At 33.3% G+C, this 20,000-nt stretch overlaps 1 protein-coding gene across 5 annotated transcripts in view; it reads right to left on the bottom strand.

Annotated features, from left to right (window-relative positions):
- The window catches only part of SERCA (ATPase sarcoplasmic/endoplasmic reticulum Ca2+ transporting SERCA), a 38,110-nt gene that overhangs the window by 8,061 nt on the left and 10,049 nt on the right, over nt 1–20,000 (bottom strand). For 4 of the 5 annotated variants that reach the window (XM_035884142.2, XM_035884145.2, XM_035884143.2 and 1 more), the window contains exons 3-14: nt 13,409–13,426; nt 10,715–10,797; nt 9,537–9,923; nt 8,943–9,430; nt 7,851–8,856; nt 7,543–7,763; nt 7,331–7,466; nt 7,092–7,244; nt 6,876–7,009; nt 6,673–6,790; nt 6,470–6,587; nt 4,047–5,326 (exon numbers count right to left, since the gene is read on the bottom strand). In XM_035884142.2, coding sequence (XP_035740035.1) covers nt 5,229–5,326; nt 6,470–6,587; nt 6,673–6,790; nt 6,876–7,009; nt 7,092–7,244; nt 7,331–7,466; nt 7,543–7,763; nt 7,851–8,856; nt 8,943–9,430; nt 9,537–9,923; nt 10,715–10,797; nt 13,409–13,426 — 2,960 coding nt within the window. In that variant the 3' untranslated portion in view covers nt 4,047–5,228. Of the gene's footprint in view, nt 1–4,046; nt 5,327–6,469; nt 6,588–6,672; nt 6,791–6,875; nt 7,010–7,091; nt 7,245–7,330; nt 7,467–7,542; nt 7,764–7,850; nt 8,857–8,942; nt 9,431–9,536; nt 9,924–10,714; nt 10,798–13,408; nt 13,427–20,000 lie in introns of those variants that run through there. The other variant, XM_035884146.2, reaches the window with a different exon arrangement.

The raw sequence follows: 20,000 nt of genomic DNA, 5'->3' as shown, positions 1-20,000 counted from the left end.
GTGTATGTATATACATAAACATATAATAAATATGAATAAAATAATTCGCTTACCTTAGTTGATGTCACTGATAAAATCCTTGATCGGATTTGGTTGCTAGGCAAATCAAGTCCAAGGAGACCTAGCGGTCTGATCTTTTCACACACCAGCAGGCAGGAATTAGCAAAAAGGTGTCGGTGGTCGTGATGGATTATTTTGCTCGTCGGGGGGGAATAAATTTCCTTGGTTAGGGCATTCCAAATTGATAAGACCAATACGGTAATTACTTATGCCACTGGGATTACCGTATCGGTTTCCCAAGAGAAGTCATGCACAAAAAATCAAACAACAAATCCGGGGTAGAACGAGAGGGGTTGTTAACAAGTAGTGTGTATCAATCCATGGAATATCGTGGATATTATTACACATCAACGACAACAACAATGATGACGACGACGACGACAACGACGACGACGACGACAATGATGATGATGATGATCATGATAATGATGGTGATGGTGATGGTGATGGTGACGATCCTTATCCATCGTTGATCTTTTTAAACTCCAACTGGGATTACTCGTTCTTGATTCCTAATCGATCTTAGGGGTTATAGATTAAATTGGGAGATAGGATGAAATGATAAAGATGAAAAGGAGGATCCGGTGAAATTAGCCAAACTATTTTCTTATCATATGTTAATGAAGAAAACAACAGGAAGTAAGCGAGCGATCGATAAGTTATTATTTCAATTTGTCTTTTTGCTTTTATTAGTAGGCCGATCATTGACTTGGAACACACGCATTAGTTAACACATGATGTTTATTATAACAAGCGAAAGATTATTTTCGATCGATTGATCGATCATTAAACTCGGTCACCTTCGGTTGTTATAATATCATCATAATTTTCGATGATGAGTACAGATCGTTCAACAACGTTTCGGTGTTTCTTTATTTTTCTTTTCTTTTTCTTTTTTTTCTTAACCGTATCGATAATTTCGCCGAATCGATGTCAACCGACTGTAATATTCACACATGGTTCGGTTTTATATGATCGACGGCAGTATCGTATAATTGTCGTGTGAATGTTTAAATATAAAATATAATGTACTTATATGTATTAACGCAGAAGACAATAAATTAAATCGATTTGAAAAAAAATCGATTCGATGGAATGTGAACGAGCTGTTACTCTTTCCTTTTTATCAACCTTTTCTTTCATCATCATTATTATTATTATTATTATTATTATTATTATTATTATTATTATTATTATTATTATTATTGTTATTATTATCAATATCATTATTATTTTTGTTGTTGTTGTTGTTGTTGTTGTATTTGTTTGTCGATACACGATAGAGATAAATAATATGATAAATAAACAATATTTGCTAGATGTGACTCGCGCCGTATTTCGCTAGTTTTATTTATTTACTTTTATTTTTACTTTCTTTCTTTTCTTCATTAATAATCAGGTGCGAAATAAAAGTGTGATTACAATTTGTCGTATTGCGTTTTTTTCTTTTTTTATTACCGCCATTGAAATACGCGATCCTCAATGATAATATCGGTTCATTCGGAATCTTATGTCGCATGAATAATGATCATTATCTTATTTTTTCTTTCTTTCTATTATTATTTTGTTTTCTTTTCTTTTTCATTTGTTATGAATTATCATTAAAAACAACTACCCTCCGTTTCTCGTATCAGAGAAGAATGCAGATCGGCAGAGAATCGTCGCAGTTCGATTCTCCACGGATTCGTTCGAGGGGCTCATGGCATTGGGCAAAGATCGATTTGATCGAAAAAAAAAAGAAAAAAAAAAAAGAAAAGAAAAACCAGATCGAAAAAAAATCGAACGTGGTCCAACGAACTTTTTTTTTCTCTTTGTTCTTTTTCTTTTTTTTTTTTTTTTTTTTTTTTCTTGTCCATCCAATACCATGCTTATAGCCCTTTTTCTTCCCTCATCGATGGCACTATTTCGTTTACATTTACTCATCCTTCGATTTTTAAGCACGACCGCAATATTTTTTTTATATTGACCCTTTGAATGTGTGCTCGATGATAAATTAAATTAAAAAAAAATTAAAAAAAAAAAGAAAAAAAAAAAAAAAAATTTTAAAAGAAAAAAAAACAATTTAATGAACGATTATCTTTCAAACTAATAAAGACACTGTTCAGTCCTTTTTTTCTGATCTTTTACATTTTATATCAAAATCTAAATGTATATTACTATTTATGTAGATACGTATAACCCGTTTGTGTTTGTGTATATCCATTTTATCGTCTACACGATTGAATGGATTGACTTAAAATTTATTATATCATAGATGATATAAAGATGTTCTATACAACGATTTTTAGTCTGATACGAAGACCTTTGAGTTTAAAATAATTATAGCGTAGAAAAAAAAAAAAAAAAAAAAAAAAAAAACAGAGAAAGAAAAAAACATTAAAACTTGCAACAGACAATCTAATTAAACCGAAGGGATATTATTTAAAATATTGTTAGCCGATTAATATCTCGGACGTGCTTATTTCGTTATCCCCAGAGAAATGCCGTATTCTTTTTTAATATTTTTCTTCTTTCCCCCCCCCCTCCTTTTATTTGTATATTTCTTTTTTTTCTACTTTTTTTTTCCTTTTTTTTTTCTTTCTTTCTTTTTTACTTTCAATTCACACGAAAACACATCAAATTCGAGCAACTCTCAAAAAAAAAATACACACAAACGTATCTCAGAATCGACAAAAATGAAATTATAGTTATACTAATTCTTTTACGAATGAAATTAGACGACTAATCGATAGCACGATTTTCAATTGGCGATCGAAAATCAAACAAAAGCAGGAGAGAGAGAGAGAGAGAAAAGAGAAACGAAACGAAACGGAACAAAAGATAATCCTAAAAGATCTTAGAAAGATCTTTGATAGATCTTAGAAAAATCTTTGAAAGATCTTTGAAAGATACTCGGGTTCGTTCGGAAAAAGCGCGACGCCGACGATTAATCTATCACATTAATTAACTTTCCTATGTAATATTCAATGGCATTTACTTAATTAGATTATCTTACTATATGTATAACCGTATGTTTTTGTATGTCCTATGTGTGTATATGTATTTGTTTCATTTTCTTTTTCTATTTCTCTTTCTATTCCTTTATTATCCTTTTTTTTCGTCTTCGTGTGCGTACGCTCGTTCTGAACACACTCACGACTCTCTCTGCCATCATCTAATTAAGTCTAATTATGCCCATACCAAAGTATCACGCCTTAACCATTAACATAATTAATATATTACATTATGTAAGTTCTTTATCCGCGATTAAGAGGCGGTTAAATTAATTAAAACCGGGAAATATCGCTAAACGTAATTTCAATGTTTACTTTATGGATATCGCGATCACATTATTCGCGTATTCTTTCTCCTTTATTTTTTTTTTTTTATATTCCTTTTTTTCCATTTCTTTTATATGTTTTATTTATCTTTTTGTCTGTTTCTTTTTATTTCTTTTCCCTTCCTTTCCCTTTTTCTCATTTTATTTCGTACGAATGCCAACGAACCACTCTTCTCTTAAAACCACACACCGTCAGTCTTGTTGCGTTTTGTAAGTGTACATAGAAAAGTGGATCGCCGTGTGTTCTTGCACTTTCTAGCAGATTCTTAACTTTACTATCTGTGTGATATATATGTTTTATATATGTATATATATGTGTGTGTGTATATATATACATATAAAACTTGGGATTAAACGACTAAAGAACAGTCAGAGGCACATTGAAGCCCCATGTGAACTTGAAAATAACACCGATCGTTCGCAATTAATCGCCCCTTTATATACTCTGTGAACGCGTATGTATGTATGTTGTGTATGTATGTATGTATGTATGTATGTATGTATGTATGTATGTATGTATGTATGTATGTATGTATGTATGTATGTATGTAATAATGTATGTATGTATGTGTATGTATGTATGTATGTATGTATGTGTATTCATATATATGGCGTACGTAATCTGGCCCGTAGCTCGAAACTTCTTAAACGACTCGACCGATTTGAATGGATCTAATCAAATACTATATTTTTTTTCCTCTCTTTCTTTTTTTTTTTGTCTTCTTTTGTACATAGTGAACATAAGTATTAGGAACGGTTCGAGTTAACGATCGAGTCGTTTTGGATTCTGCTCGCCGGTCCGGACTCGAAACGTTGATGAGACATGGACCAATCAAGCTGATCTCAAACGATTTAACAATTTTTATTTTATCGTTAATATGTATACACACAAAGCCATACGCACGTACGATGCGACGACGATGAAAACGACGACGGCGACGGCGACGACGACGACGACGATGACGACGACGACGACGACGATGATGATGATGATGACGACGGACGACACAACTTGACGGTCCACATCGCACACGTAGATTATATACACAATCGCTGCGTGACGTGATCTTTTCTTTCTTTCTTTCTTACTTTCTTTTTTTTTCTTTCTCTCTCTTGCATTATATAGAAATTATGCACACAAAAGTACGTACACGTTTGTAGAGGACCGGAGTTATTATTAATTAATAATTAATAATTAAGTGCAAGCTGTTACGACTTTGTCCTGCTGTGCCCGTCGCATCACTCTTTCTTTTCTTTTTTTTTTCCTTTTTCTTTCTTTTCTCATTCTCTTCAGTTTCTTTTCTTTTTAATCGTTCTTTTTTTGTTTTATTTTGTTTTGTTTTCTTTTTTTTTTTTTTTTTTGTATATATACAAAAGGTACCGTGCAACAAACGTTTACTTCGTATACTCGAAAGGTATTTCTATGGACGTTACTATAATTTACTATAAATGGATGCGTCGATACAAACAAAATAAGCATTTTCATTTTTTAACAATTATCTCCCATATCTACAGATCTATTTGAATTGGCAAAGGTAATTATTAATTTTTTAAGGACGCATCATTGTTAAAGGGAAATAAACTAGCAAAGAATAAAAGGCTATGCCTTTAATTATATTAATTTTCAGATCTTACAGAATAGATGCAAATCAAATGAAATTTTGAAAATATTCATCATCCTGACTGATAGACGACACAGCAGGATCGTTAAAATCGTTTTATTATTTTAATTACCAGGAAATTCGGAGATACCATAGGATATGCTGTAGGAATTTGTTTGCATGCACTATTATATCCCAACAGGAAGGAAGACACGTGACAATGTGCGAGGATATTAATAAGGTTTCCGTCAATCCGAACTCCATGCAAAATTACTCTCTTGAAATCTCAGCAATTTATCAGGCAGCTCCAGTTTCGACCTCTTCACTGAAGCGGATACTCTTGATGCTAAGAATTCATTAACATAGAATTTTTAATAAGCAGACAATCAAAAATTAAGCGTATGATGATAATAATAAATAATTTAACGTGCTCGTTAAATTTAACGAAAGGAAACTGTGCAAAAATTTATATGTGCGTGCAACTAGTATAAAGGCCGATTTGTCAAAGTTGACTTTTCTTTTTCTTTTTTTTTTTTCCCTTTTTTGTTCACTGATAACCTTTTGCTACAATTTTGATTCCATTGATGTTCCTCAATATTTTATATTTTTGATATGATATTGATTTATTAAAAAGATCATTGACGTTAAAGAACATCAATGGAATTTTGTATTTAAATCAATGCATATGCAGTTAGTGTACGAAGAATTTGGAAATTTAAGAGAGTTACCGAACGAAAACGATACTTGGAGTGTGTAAGTTTCACGATTAATAATAATACATGCGTGCAACAGTGCTAAAAACAATAGGAAGGTTTTGGCTATACCTGATTAGAAAGAACACCTATATACGTGTGTTTTTCTCTCGGACAAAGAAGTTAACATTTAAAGGCACTCGTAAAAAATAATTTAATAATAATTAATTCTTTGATTACGGCAGAGGTGAGTCTCTTAATCACTCGAGCAGCCACTTAAAAAGTCCACATGATCATGGGACATCTTTAAAAGGTACGGTCTGTGTATGTGTATGTATATATATATATATATATATATATATATATATATATATATAAATATATATATATATATGTGTGATGCGGACTGGTGGGCCTTGGCGACGTATCTGTTTTCTTTTTTTTTTTTTTGTTTTTTTTTCTGTTTTTATGTTTTTTTTTCCTTTTTTTTTTTTTTTTTTTTTTTTTTTTTAATGGTTGTACTAACACCATGCACAACAGTCAAACTCGTTAAAATCTCACTTAAACGCACTTTGTTAATAACTTATCTTGACCTTCCCGCACCGTGGAGGGAAGAACTTTAGTTAAATGCATTTGCAAGTCCAAGAACTCAGTTATAAATGCTTTCCATAGGAAAAACATTGTTCGCTACACTAATCTTTGTTCACGGATGTTCTATATGGGACAAATATGCAATAGTCCAAAGAACACAGCCCACATTAGAACGATCCAATGCACGGTGTAAATTGGATTCTCACCATCTGTGATCTTTCTGGCAACGAACTTCAGGGTTTCGTCTAGAAGTACCACTGGAATGGAAAACTTCATAACGGTAACCCATTCTTCACCCGTTAAGGGAGTCACTTGGAATACGGACTGAAATAAACGCAACAACGTAATTAACACGATATAATAGTGATCGATAAATCGGTTAATTATTTATATCATAAATTATTATTACCGAAAGGACGTCGACGTAAAGAATGACAAAGTGGAGTGTGAAGGAAAGAGCCATGGAGGCGATGAGCCACATGTTGGACCAAGGCGGCATCGTGATGAGTGATTGATTCTCCGATAAGCTAAGATATTCCCAGAAGAAATTCGTATTTCACGTAATATGTTGAAACTTTATTAAGATAAAGATAAATATAATAAAGAATTTACCTATTCATAGCGTTCAACATTTCAATGGTTACTAGTACCGATAGAGCCATGGTCATTGGATGAGGATCGGAAAAGATCTTGCAGTTAATGCCTTTGAACTCGTCCCCACCACCAATGCATGCCAAGTGATGAGTCTAAATTTAATTTGAACAAATAATTTTTTGTCAAAACACGTAGAACGTTAAAACGTTGACGCTATTTAACGTTCCTATTTACCAATTGATAATAATTCATTTGTGGTCCATGCGGACTATACAAGAACCACCACGCGGCCGATCCTACAGTAGCAGCACCTACGTATCCACCAATGGCCAAGTATCGGAAAAATAGCCAACCAGAAATAAGAGATTCATCGGCTTTGCGGGGAGGCTAAATTTACACGAATTATATTAATTAATCAAATATATAATTGTTAATTGTTATTTAACTATGTCTTTTCGTCGTCATTATTTTACCTTATCCATGATATCCAAATCGGGTGGATTAAAACCAAGGGCAGTAGCTGGAAGACCATCAGTGACCAAGTTAACCCAGAGAAGTTGAACCGGGATTAAAGCTTCAGGAAGACCAAGAGCGGCCGTCAAGAATATACTGGGAATTAGACATTTTTTACATATTTAAGAAAAATATCTTTACTTGAACGATTGTTTATTAGGAATAAATTTACCTTACGACTTCACCGATATTAGAAGAGATGAGATAACGAATGAATTGTTTCATGTTATTGTAAATGGCACGACCTTCTTCAACGGCAGCAACGATAGATGAGAAATTGTCATCAGCCAATACCATCTCAGAAGCTGACTTTGCTACAGCCGTTCCAGAACCCATAGCAATACCAATTTCAGCTTTCTTTAAAGCAGGAGCGTCGTTCACACCATCACCGGTCTATAAAAGATATAATACGTTATAGATATTACTAAAATATTCGTTATTAATTTTGAAAAAGGATTTATAAGAATCTAAAGTTCTTACCATAGCTGAGATCTCGTTCATGCTTTGCAAATACTCAACGATCTTCGATTTGTGAGCTGGTTCTACGCGGGAGAATAATCTGGCCCTTGAACATGCTGCTTTCTGTTCGGATGGTGATAAATCGTCGAATTCACGTCCAGAGTATGATTTTCCTGTGGTGTCCTCCTCTTCGGTGAAAACGCCAATTCGTCGGCAAATGGCTTCCGCGGTGGCTTTGTTATCACCAGTGATAACGATAACACGGATACCAGCAGCACGACACCTAACAATGGAGTCGAATACTTCCTTACGTGGTGGATCCAACATACCAACTACACCAATGAACGTGAGTTCCTTCTCGTAAGTATAGAACTTTGTGGAGTCGCCTAAATCCATGTCATCGGGTTTCATCGGATGATCAGCGGTAGCCAAAGCAAGACAACGCAAGGTATCTCGTCCGGTTCCATATTGTCTCGTCAGATCCAAAATACGATTTTTCAAAGTCGAAGTAAGAGGAACCTTTTGTGTACCAACGCGTGCATGCGTGCATCTATCCAATACTCCTTCGGGTGCACCCTTAACAAAAAGTTTTGGTCCAGTTCCAAGTTTACTAGGCTTCAATGGTACACAATACGAGGACATGGATTTGCGATCGCGAGAGAATTCCAAGGTGAATTCCTTCTTCCATTTCGTTTCGATGTCTTGCCTGACGGCTATGGCCGCGTTACGACGATCGAGTCCACCCTTCGATACACCAAAAGGATTGACCTTTTCTGCCAAAACAATCAATGCAGTTTCGGTAGCCTCCCCAACTTTCTCAAAAGCTTGCTTGAACTCGTTAAAGTCAATGGCCGAGTCGTTACACATGATACAGATTGTACCAATCTCGTGAAGTGTCTCGTAATCCTGCCCTTTGATCTTTTGTCCTCTAAGGAAGATTTCACCGATGGGTTCGTAAGTCGATCCTGTAATCTCGAACTCGTGGAACGAGCTATCATTGCCCTCGATCTTATCGAAAATGAACATTCTAAAAGGATAATTAATTGCGCAATTAATTGATCAATTAAATTCATTTGAAAATCTTTTGGAAAAATTTGAAGAAGTATATATTACCGGCTAACAGACATCTGATTGGTAGTCAATGTTCCAGTCTTGTCAGAGCAAATAACAGAAGTACAACCGAGAGTTTCGACAGAAGGCAAGGAACGTACAATGGCATTCTTCTTAGCCATACGCCTAGTACCCAAAGCTAAACAAGTCGTAATAACAGCCGGTAAACCTTCAGGAATGGCAGCGACAGCCAGAGCGACGGCGATCTTGAAATAGTAAATGGCACCCTTGATCCATGATCCACCGTGAGCAGGATCGTTAAAGTGACCGATGTTGATAGCCCATACAGCAACGCAGATTACGGAAATGACTTTTGACAATTGTTCACCAAACTCATCGAGTTTTTGTTGAAGGGGTGTCTTTATTTCCTCAGTCTCAGACATTTCAGTACGAATTTTACCAATAGCAGTATTTAAACCAGTTCCAATAACAACGCCACGTGCTTTACCAGCAGCTACATTGGTACCAGAGAATAAAATATTTTTCTTGTCCTAATAGAAAGACAAAGAATATCGTGATGTTATAAAAATTCTTTATAAGTTTAATTGTAAACTGGAGAATAGAAAAAAAAAAAAGAAGTGTCTCGTTCGAACGAACCTGATTGACGGCACGTGGATCGGGAACAGGATCCGTATGCTTGATAACAGATACAGATTCACCAGTCAGGATGGATTGATCGATCCTGAGGGTGGTCGAGAAAATTTTGCTAAGACGAATATCAGCTGGAATCTTATCACCGACGGACACCTCAACGATGTCTCCGGGAACGATCTCTTTCGCTCGAATCCTTTGTACGCCAGCCTTGTCACCCCGAACGACCTTACCCATTTCGGGTTCATACTCCTTCAATGCTTCGATTGCCGATTCGGCGTTACGCTCTTGCCAAACACCGACCACGGCATTGGCGATAAGAATGAGCAAAATGACGAAGGGCTCGACGAAGGCCGTGAACGCATCCTCGTGCTCCTCAAATAAAGCTAGTACCTAATCGAGATATATATGATTGCTATATAGAGTAAACTTCCTCCATGGACTCGCATATGAAAATAACGAAGTTTCATGGCTACGTAAAATCGATGATGTATATTTTTAAATTCACCGATACTAGATATATTTATAGAAATCTCTACTAACGAAGTTATCGTAAATGTATGTGCTGCAACCTGATAAACGAATCTCACGTATATATATATATAAATATATATATATATGTATACATATATACGTACATACGATCGTCGTAATGCATAATTAAAAGTCTATCTCTCTTTCTTTCGATTCTCTATTATCTGCTTAATTTAAACGAATTATTTAATTTAAATATACATATAGAAGATTAATAAATACTTATGATACTAAATAACATTTAAACTGTTAATAATTACGACGATCGGTGGTTCATTACTTTTTTCTTTTTTTCTTTTTTTACTAATAAATGCATCTCTTTTAAATATCCAATGACTATGACTATTTAAGGTCGATTCACACATTTATCCATTTCTATTTTCATTTCAATTCCTATTTTTCTATCATAGAGATTTCTAACATTACTCCATATAATATAAATCTGAGCGTTAGAACATTCTCGTTCAACCACATTTCAATCTTTATCCCGATTCCTCTCATAGACTTGATTTCATCGTCTCTGATAGAAATTGCGATAATAAAAACTAATAATACTTAAGAACTTAAATTATTTATTAATTAAACGTGCGCGAATCGACCATTAACAATTTTTTATACTCATTCTTTCCAACTGTGTAATGTATACGTACAAAAGATATAATAGCGGCTAATAATAGAATCTTAACTAGGAGGTCGTCGAATTGTTCCAATACGAGTTGCCAGATGGATTTACCTGAAAATTTCAAAGATAACAAATTTTATTCGACCAAATCATATGGAAATGATGATCGTTGAAATTTATCGTTATATTCGCGAAGATAATAGAAAGTTTTTATGGAGGAGGAAAGAGAAGGAGGAGTAGGAGGAGGAAAGAGAAGGAGAAGTAGGAGGAGAAAAGAGAAGGAGAAGTAGGAGGAGGAAAGACGAAAAGAAAAAGATAATCGATTCGATATCGAAGATCGGCATCGAAGGATAAAACGAATTAAATTATGTTTAAACCGAATTGCGAATTTGTAGATGTTATTGGTTGATTCTGTTTCATCGTATGCAATGACGATGTGTAATTACGCGTACGGAATCGAGTGGAACATGTCGCATGCATTCGCATAATGTAAGCAGAGACCTGTGTTCGACGACGACAACGACGACGACAACGACGACGACGGCGGCGACGACGATGACGACGACAACGACGACGACGACGACGACGACGACGACGACGACGACGACGACGATGACTACGAGTACGCTACGACGCGATATATATCCATATATATCCATATATACATATATATTCACACACACACATACGCATATATATATACATACATACATACATACATACGTACGCATCGTATATATCTCCAGTAACACGCATCGTTGCGTATGTGTGAACGTGTATCCGTCTTTGTATACAATCAACAGACAGACAGACATATACTCGCACATACACGAAGAGAGAGAGAGAGAGAGAGAGAGAGAGAGAGAGAGAGAGAGAGAGAGAGAGAGAGAGAGAGAGAGAGAGAGACATATGGATTAATACATTCATTAGGTAAAGCATACGCACACGTCGTCAGCTCGTAATGCATTCGAAGCTTACGAACCTGAAGGACTGTATACAGGCGAAGGCTGTTCCAGTTCGATAACGATGCGTTCCATCACCCACATGTGTCTCGAAATTCATCTCCCATTCCTCCCTTAACCACCCCCTTGACAGACGTTTTCAACCACGTGCAGCAACTCAAGTGCAATATTAACTCGACGTATCAAGGAAGAGAGAGGTATAGGTAGAGAGAGACTGGATCTCTTTGATCTTTACGAATTCATTGACCTTGACTTTTCCATCTCGATAAACTTTTTTTCTTTGTTTGCTTGTTTGTTTGTTTATTTCCAATATCACGTGAAAATAAACCATAATGTTTCATCAATGTACTATATTTCTTACTCGTCGATATTATACACCCGTATATAATACGTATGATCATAATTATGATTATTTATACTTTTGTTATACCAAACAGAGACACGTTAAACATGTGGAAAAAACATTATGATGATGTAATGACTATCGATTCAGCGAATGCATATGTATCATGTCTCATTATTTTTTCCCTCGGATCTATGATCTATATTATTATACATGCATACATACATATACGTACATAATACGTACAAAATAAATAAGTATATATATATATATATATATATATATATATATATATGTATGTATATAGATTTTTATAGATATGATATAAAATTATATTATAAATCGTCAATAACATTTCTTCGATAAATTAGAATTAAGATATAAAAGTAAATGATCGATATCATTAATCAAGACAAATCCATTGACCTTGCCCGTTTGTGTCAATAATAAATTCGACAAATTTGTTCTCTCTATCTTCGAACGTTTAAATGAAATCGATAAGAATGCGAATAATCATGAAGCCTCTATTTCGCGCTTGTCGTAACTTCGATTCTCGAAAGAGAACCTACGACTGCCTGGATCCGGCATTATAACGAGTTTCCTCGTGTATCGCGTGCGTCATAATTGACCAACGACAGAATATCAACTTCGGCGACGTCAGTAAATTGCGTCAGAGTAGGATCGACGATGTTTCTTTTTCTTTTTATCCTTTTCCCTCTACTCGTATACTGTGTGTAAACGAAGAAGATTCTCTCTCTTTCTTTCTCTCTCTCTCTCTCTCTCTCTCTCTCTCTCTCTCTCTCTCTCTCTTTCTTTCTCTTTTTCTTGAAGAGAGACACGATCGTTCAGATCAGTTTCAGAGTTTTTAACAACTCGCGTGTCACCAGTTAAAACATTTATACGTCGTATACGTTTTCTCACTAGCATGATTTTCCAACGTAATATTACGAATATCTTCTTCATGAAATGATAAATCGATCTGTTTTTTTTTCTTTTTTTCCTTCTTTTTCTATCACTTCTCCTCCTTTCCCACTTCCTACCACAATGAGATACTTGAGACGAAAAATCTAATCGCTTACCACGAATTTCTTATCCGTTCATTTTGTTAAACACGAAGAAAAACAAGTATCTCTTTTGGTTAATCGCAAAAATGTATTCTCAAATATACGAGAACATTATCTTTTTCTTTGAGATATTTTTTCTTTCCCCTCACTCCCTCCTATTCCCCGCCCCCTCTCCCCCACCCCACCCTCTATCCCACACCCTTTAAATATTTAATTTATCATAAAAGCGAATCATCAATTTTCAAATAATTATTAATAAGGTATTATCCACGATGCCGATTCGATATAAATTAAATCTTAACCTTTTATTAATATTTTCGCTCTAATGGAAAAAAATATGTAAGGGGACTTACCCTCCTCGGCTGGCAATTCTGAAACAGAAATAAAATATTTATTTAGTGAGTCGTTTTAAAACGTTAAAGGAGTTTGAGTTAATTAAACGAGCAACGTCAGTTTCTGTTTACGCAATCAGATATCACTAACATCAACGAAGTTGAGAAAATCTAAAACGTCCCCTTTAAGATGGCCCACTTGCCGCAGGAGATTGCCCGGGAGCCGAGCAAGAGAATCCCGCGAATGGTGTAAATTTTTTGCAGCACGGAAATATACGAAGAAAGGGATTCAAAAACGTTTCGTATTTGACGCCGTTGAGAAAACTCGCGAAGAAAAGAGAAAAAGAAATAAAAAAGAGAGAGAGAGAGAGAGAGAGAGAAAAGAGAAAGGAAAGGAAAAGAAAATTACTATGTGGTTGTACCAGCCATCTCATAAATTAGGAACGCGAGTGTCACATTTCGTAATTTTGTTGTGATAAATGTTTTCTTTTTCTTTTTCCTTCTTTTTTCTTTTTTATTTATTTTCTTTCTTTTTTTTTTTTCTTTCTTTCTTTCTTTCTTTCTTTTTTTCTTTTTTTTTTCTCTTCGTATCCTCGCTCGAAAATATCGAAAAAACAAACAACTTATATTCGTCCGATGGACGATAACTGAGAGAATTAATATAATCGATCTATTAGGAAAATTTCTATGTTTAAACACCTCAAGGACAAGTTAGCTCACATTTATCGCCTCACGGAATAATCTTTTATTTGTCAAGAACATGGAAATACTTGTTAAAATTTGTGAAACATTTATTTCTTACCACAATACGTATACGTATCTCGTCGCTCCTGATCTTGACGTCAAAATATTTCAAATAAAAAGTAAACCAAACCTACGTTCTTCTACGTGTATATATATATATATATATATACATACACACACGTCAGTATATCTTCGAAGAGATAAAAATATAGAAAATTTAAGATTCAATTCGAAGCTACAAAAATACACTAATATTAGATAAATCCAGTAACCGTTCTGTTTTTTTAACCTAAGACGAATAATATTTCGAAAGAGCATAGAGAATAGATAGAAAAAAAAAGGGAGAGAAAGAAAAAGAGAGAGAAATATAATAAATAAATTCAATATACGTAAAGACACATATTTCATGAAGTACAACGATCATCGATACGTTAGAAAAATGTATGTCTAACAATGTACATAAGGTATGATTATATTCTTTTATAACGCATACACGTTTACGAAGAGAAACACATATAAACACATAATACAAACACTTATACACATGGAAAGGACATAGGTTTTCCTTGAATGGTCGAGGATTGACGTGCACGATCGAGCACGTGTTTATAACGCGCATTGTTAGTTACTTTAGAACGCTCTACCTTAGAGGAAAATATGTCTAACGCTTTTCCCTCGGCTTATTAAGCCCGAAGGATAACGAGATTAATGGAACGCGTCGGTAAAGGAAGAAGAAAGAGAAAGAATCGCTTTATCGATATTCCTTTTATACATTGGTATGTACGTACATATATACATAGGTGCATCATAAACGTTAGTAATAAATACAAACTCGCAAATATACGGGAAACATTTATTTCGTAACGAAAAATTCCATTTCGTTTCGGTGAACGATCGTAAAATATATATACACACGCGTACAGCATACATACACGTAAAAAAGAAAAAAGAAAAAAGAAAAAAAAAAAAGAAAGAAAGAAAGAAAAAACAGTCAAAGCGATCATCCAGAAAGAGATAGAGAGATAGAGAGAAAGACAGAAAGAAAGAGAGATACGAAGGTAATAATGACAATATTAACCGTAGATATTTTTATCGGCTACCCTACCAACGTTTCTTTACTTCTATAGCGCCTTCTATCTACGTGGGCAGATTATAAAAACTTCATAGCCGTCTTATATACACACTCGCGCGCGAACACACACCATCACATATGCATACGTGTATATATGTAAGTTTATACGTCCTTCATTCCTAACAACAAGAAATATCTATTAATCTTATAAAGAAATCTTATTGTTCAAATCCACATGTTACAACTGTTCTCACAACTAATAGACAATAACTTGTTTAAGAATGAATTTGAAGTATTTTATAACGTAATAAAAAAAAAAAAAAGAAAGAGAGAGAGGAAAAAAGAGGAGAAAAAAGGGAAAAAAAGCGAGAGAGAGAGAGAGAGAGAGAAAGAGAGAGTCAGGAAACAGAAAAACAAATCAACACTGTCGTCGTAGCTGATTTGTTCAAACTTTTTGATTCTCCTCCTAGTCGATATCCACAGAGAACAAACGATATCCGGTCATGGATAAACGATAGTTATTCGATTATTCGAATCTGACAAATCCTGCAAATCCGATCAAGTTTCCTATATATACATATCCATATATATACATATAAATATATAATATTATATGAATATATGTATTATATATATATATATATATATATGTATTTGAATAGAAGCACAAAAGTTAACAGTGTTACGGAAAGCTTCGATCGGTATTCACGTACACAGCAATAATATACAACACGCTTTATTATACGGAAATAGTTTATATATGACTCTGTATATGTGTATATTACGTGGGTAGAAAAGTGTGAGCTTTCTCATGAGCAAAAAACACACTCAAGAATTTTCCTACTCATATACGATATCAGCCATAGTACGACGAGTCATCGTATAGTATGTACGTTCTTATTCATTATGAGTTTGCGTGTTGTTGTTTTAACAACCTCAAAGACTCTTCTACTTTCTTACTTTTTCTTTTTCATTTATATTTTAAAAGAAACTTACGATGACAACCTTTCCATGCTCGATTCTATACTTTTTCCCAATAAGTACTTATTTATTATTTTCCATTCTCTTTGTATATATATATTATATATAAAATTTCCTTCAACAATTTCCAAATCAATTCAATCAACACAACAAAGCTTTTTAGAAGCTTGTCTATTTTTTTTTTCTTTCTCTTTTTTTTTTTTTTTTTCTTTTCTTTTCTTTTCTTTTGAAGTATTAAAAGCCTAAGGCTTCGATCGTCTCGTGTTTGTAACTCCAACGACGTGGAGAACATTGACTTTTTCTTTTCTTTTACTTCGAAACTTATACACGTAAAGAAAAATTCATTTCGATTTAAAAATCGAATATATCGGTAATCTCGATAAGGATGTAATGACGAAATAAAAAAAAATAAAAAAAATAAAAATAAAAGAAAAAAAAAGAAAAAGAAATATTAATCGAACTAAATTATGGGATTAGATTTAATTAGAAAAAAAAAATAAAAAAATAAAAAAATAAACGTACAAACAAAAGGAAATAAATAAATAAATAAATAAATGAATGAATGAATGAATGAAGGAAGGAAAGAAGCAAGGAAGGAAGGAAGGAAAAAATGGAGGAAAATCATTAAGCAAACGGCGCTGCACCTTGCAATCTTAAAGAGCGACCTTAAATCGAGTTAACCTCGTTCAGCGCGTTAACTCTTAACGCAATTCCAGCATCCATGCGTTGCTAAGATTGATTAGTACATACATACGTATATACATATGTATGCGTATCGCCTGCTTCTATATTAGATTCGTATATAACGCCAATGTGAACTATTGTATTATAACGGGACGAATACAAGTATGTGTGTGCATATTATATATATATATATATATATATATATATATATATATATATAATATATGTGCACGTTCAATGAGTTAATTGGTTTAGAGTTGTGTAGAAATCCTTGGACGGAAGTAACTTGGATCATTTAAAAAATTGTCGAGCGAGCATTTCTTCGCCGTTTATAAATTTGAAAACTTAAACGATCTGTTATACTCACAAAGACGATAATAAAAATTTATCTAAATTATAAATATTTTTATTTCTTTTTAATTTTCGAACGAATACACCACAAGTAATTTAATTACTGTATACTTTTTATGTGTGTATGTGTATTCGATAAGACTAAGAAGTTGATTTTATTTCGATCGTTTTTTTTTCTTTTTTTTTAAATATCTCGAAAGAAAAAAGAATTTTTTTTTTTTTTTTTTTTTTTTTTTTTTTTTTTTTTTTTTAATAATAAAATACCATTTACAAAGAAAAATAAAACACAATAAATTGGAATTCTACAAATGGAAAAATTGGAATTGTCTTTGTTGTATGTGAGTTCTTTTTTTTTTTTTTTTTATGTATCTTTCATTTTTTCGAAATACTTAACATTTTGAAATCGAAAATTGTCTCGAACTGAGATTAATCGTGAAAGTTCATAGCAATTGACCTAATTGGCAGTATAAATTTGTGATCAATCCATCCAGCCCATTTAGATGATAGATTGAATACATTCACATATGTATAGACATACATTTATATACATATTACATATCATTCACAAACAAACACACACAACGATTCGAAAGGATTATTGCATATCTCAAGTAATTTTAAAAATAATTGTCTGTTATTCTTTTCAATATATCGAGAGCATAAGGAACTCAATGTGATCGTCTTAACAAGCGGAAGAGGACATTGGACTTTAATCGTCGAAATAGAAAACGATCGGAACAAATGCCATTGGCTGGTTTACTGTGGCAAAGGTCGCATGCACAGCGACGGTCTTCTTCCTACAGAACATTCTCTTTCTCTCTTTCTCTCTTTCTCTCTTCTCTCTCTCTCTCTCTCTCTCTCTCTCTCTCTCTCTCTCTCTCTCTATCACTCCCTCTTTCCCTCTCTTTCTATCTTTCTATGTCTCAAACACAACACTCCAATTGTAAGAGCAATGAGCCCGTGAATGAGGAGAAAGGAAAGAAGAGAAAAGGTATAGTGGATTGATTAGTCAGTGAAAGACATGTCTAAAGAGTTGTCTAATGCCAAGGTAGAGAATTAATCTGAATTGATTAGCGATACAAATTCGTGTAATTAATTAGAAAGAAAAAGTAGAAAAAAAAATATGAGATAATTTCTGTTTTTTTTTTTCCTTTTTTTTTTTTTATTCTTTTATTTTTTTTAAGAAAAAGTAAATAAATAAATAAATAAATGATGCATATTTCAATGCAAAATTATAACATTTGCAATTTGCAGATTAAATTTATTCGAAACGTTTTTAATTTATTTAGCTCTTCGTTAACGATTCAAATAAATTAAACGGGAACTCGCTCTCGATAGATTTCTTTTCTGTTTTATAATAATTTTCCATTGAAAGCTCGCATGTTAAAAGAAAGAAAGAAAACAAAAAAGAAAAAAAAAGAAATAAAAAGCACGTCGAGATCTATTTTTCCTTTGAGTTCTTATCGATGCTTTATCGATAGGCAATTTTCAAATAGAAATCTCGAATGGATTCTCAAGTTCTTTTTTCTTTTTCTTTTCCTTTTTTTTTTCCCCTCAAAGAAATATCAAAGGTAAGAAAAGTTCCTCAATTAACTCTCGTTTCGTTCACGTGTAAGAGTCGGTAAAGGCTCGATTTATTTATGGCAAAATTAAACTACGTCGAATTTTCAATTCAAAATTTCGAGGAAAAATACATCCTGAAAAAATAAAGTAAAGAATAAAGGAGAAAGAAAAAAAAAAAGAAAAAAAGAAAACGTAGAATATCTAACGGAAAATAAACGAAGTAATTTCTTGTATTTGTTTTTCCTTTTTCTCTTTCTTTCTTTTTAAATTAGAAAATCGAAAGGCAAGGTTTTTTTTTTTCGATGGTAGAAACGAAATTGTGTAGGCAGTACCTATAATTTTTCTTTCCTTTTCGCCAAACGTTATGAAAAGTTTCCCCGAGTTAAATGAAACAAACTAACAACGGAATAAAAAGATTCGTAGATTAACATAACACTCTTACGCGCTTAACATCGAAAGGTATTCAAACGTTTCAAGGACAAATTTCTACATCGTTAGACCTATCGAACACAAATAGAACTTATAATAGTTAAACACTCCTCGAGTCCTGTAAAATAATTTCGATAAGAGACAATCTGAACTGTTAAAACGAACGAACGGCGAACTTTTCTCGTTCGAAAAAAAGAAAAAAAGAAAGAAAAAAAAAAAAAAAAAAGAAAGAAAGAAAGAAAAAGAAAGAAAAAAAAAATACTTCTTTTCGTGACAATAAATCATCACGGCTAATCTTAGACATATGATTGAGAACGTCGAATCTTTTTCATCTTCTTTTTTCTTCTTCCATTTCGTTTTCTTTTTCTTATTCTTTTTATTTTTCTTTTTCTCTTCGTTTAAACAATAGATTCATAGCTTCTCGAAAAACGTTCTCGAATAATAGTAAACTTGGCATCGTTTCAATCGAATATCTGTTGCGAATAAAGGTGCATAAACCTTCTCTCTCTCTCTCTCTCTCTCTCTCTCTCTCTCTCTCTCTCTCTCTCTCTCTCTCTCTCTCTCCCTCTCTCTCTTTCTCTCTCTCTTCCTCTCTTTCTTTCTAGATATCGTTCGAAGAATATATGTATTTTTAGTACAGAATAAATCAAGTCAAAAAAAGGTATATTTGATGATTTCTTTAAAAAAATCGATGTCAACGAAAAATTCCATACATTTCTCTCTCTCTCTCTCTCTCTCTCTCTATATATATATATATATTATATATATAATATATATAATATTATATAT

Source organism: Vespa mandarinia, chromosome 3 (assembly GCF_050613455.1).
Source record: "Vespa mandarinia isolate Hongniang chromosome 3, ASM5061345v1, whole genome shotgun sequence".
NCBI lineage: Eukaryota > Metazoa > Arthropoda > Insecta > Hymenoptera > Vespidae > Vespa > Vespa mandarinia.
This window is presented reverse-complemented; position numbering and strand designations above follow the sequence as displayed.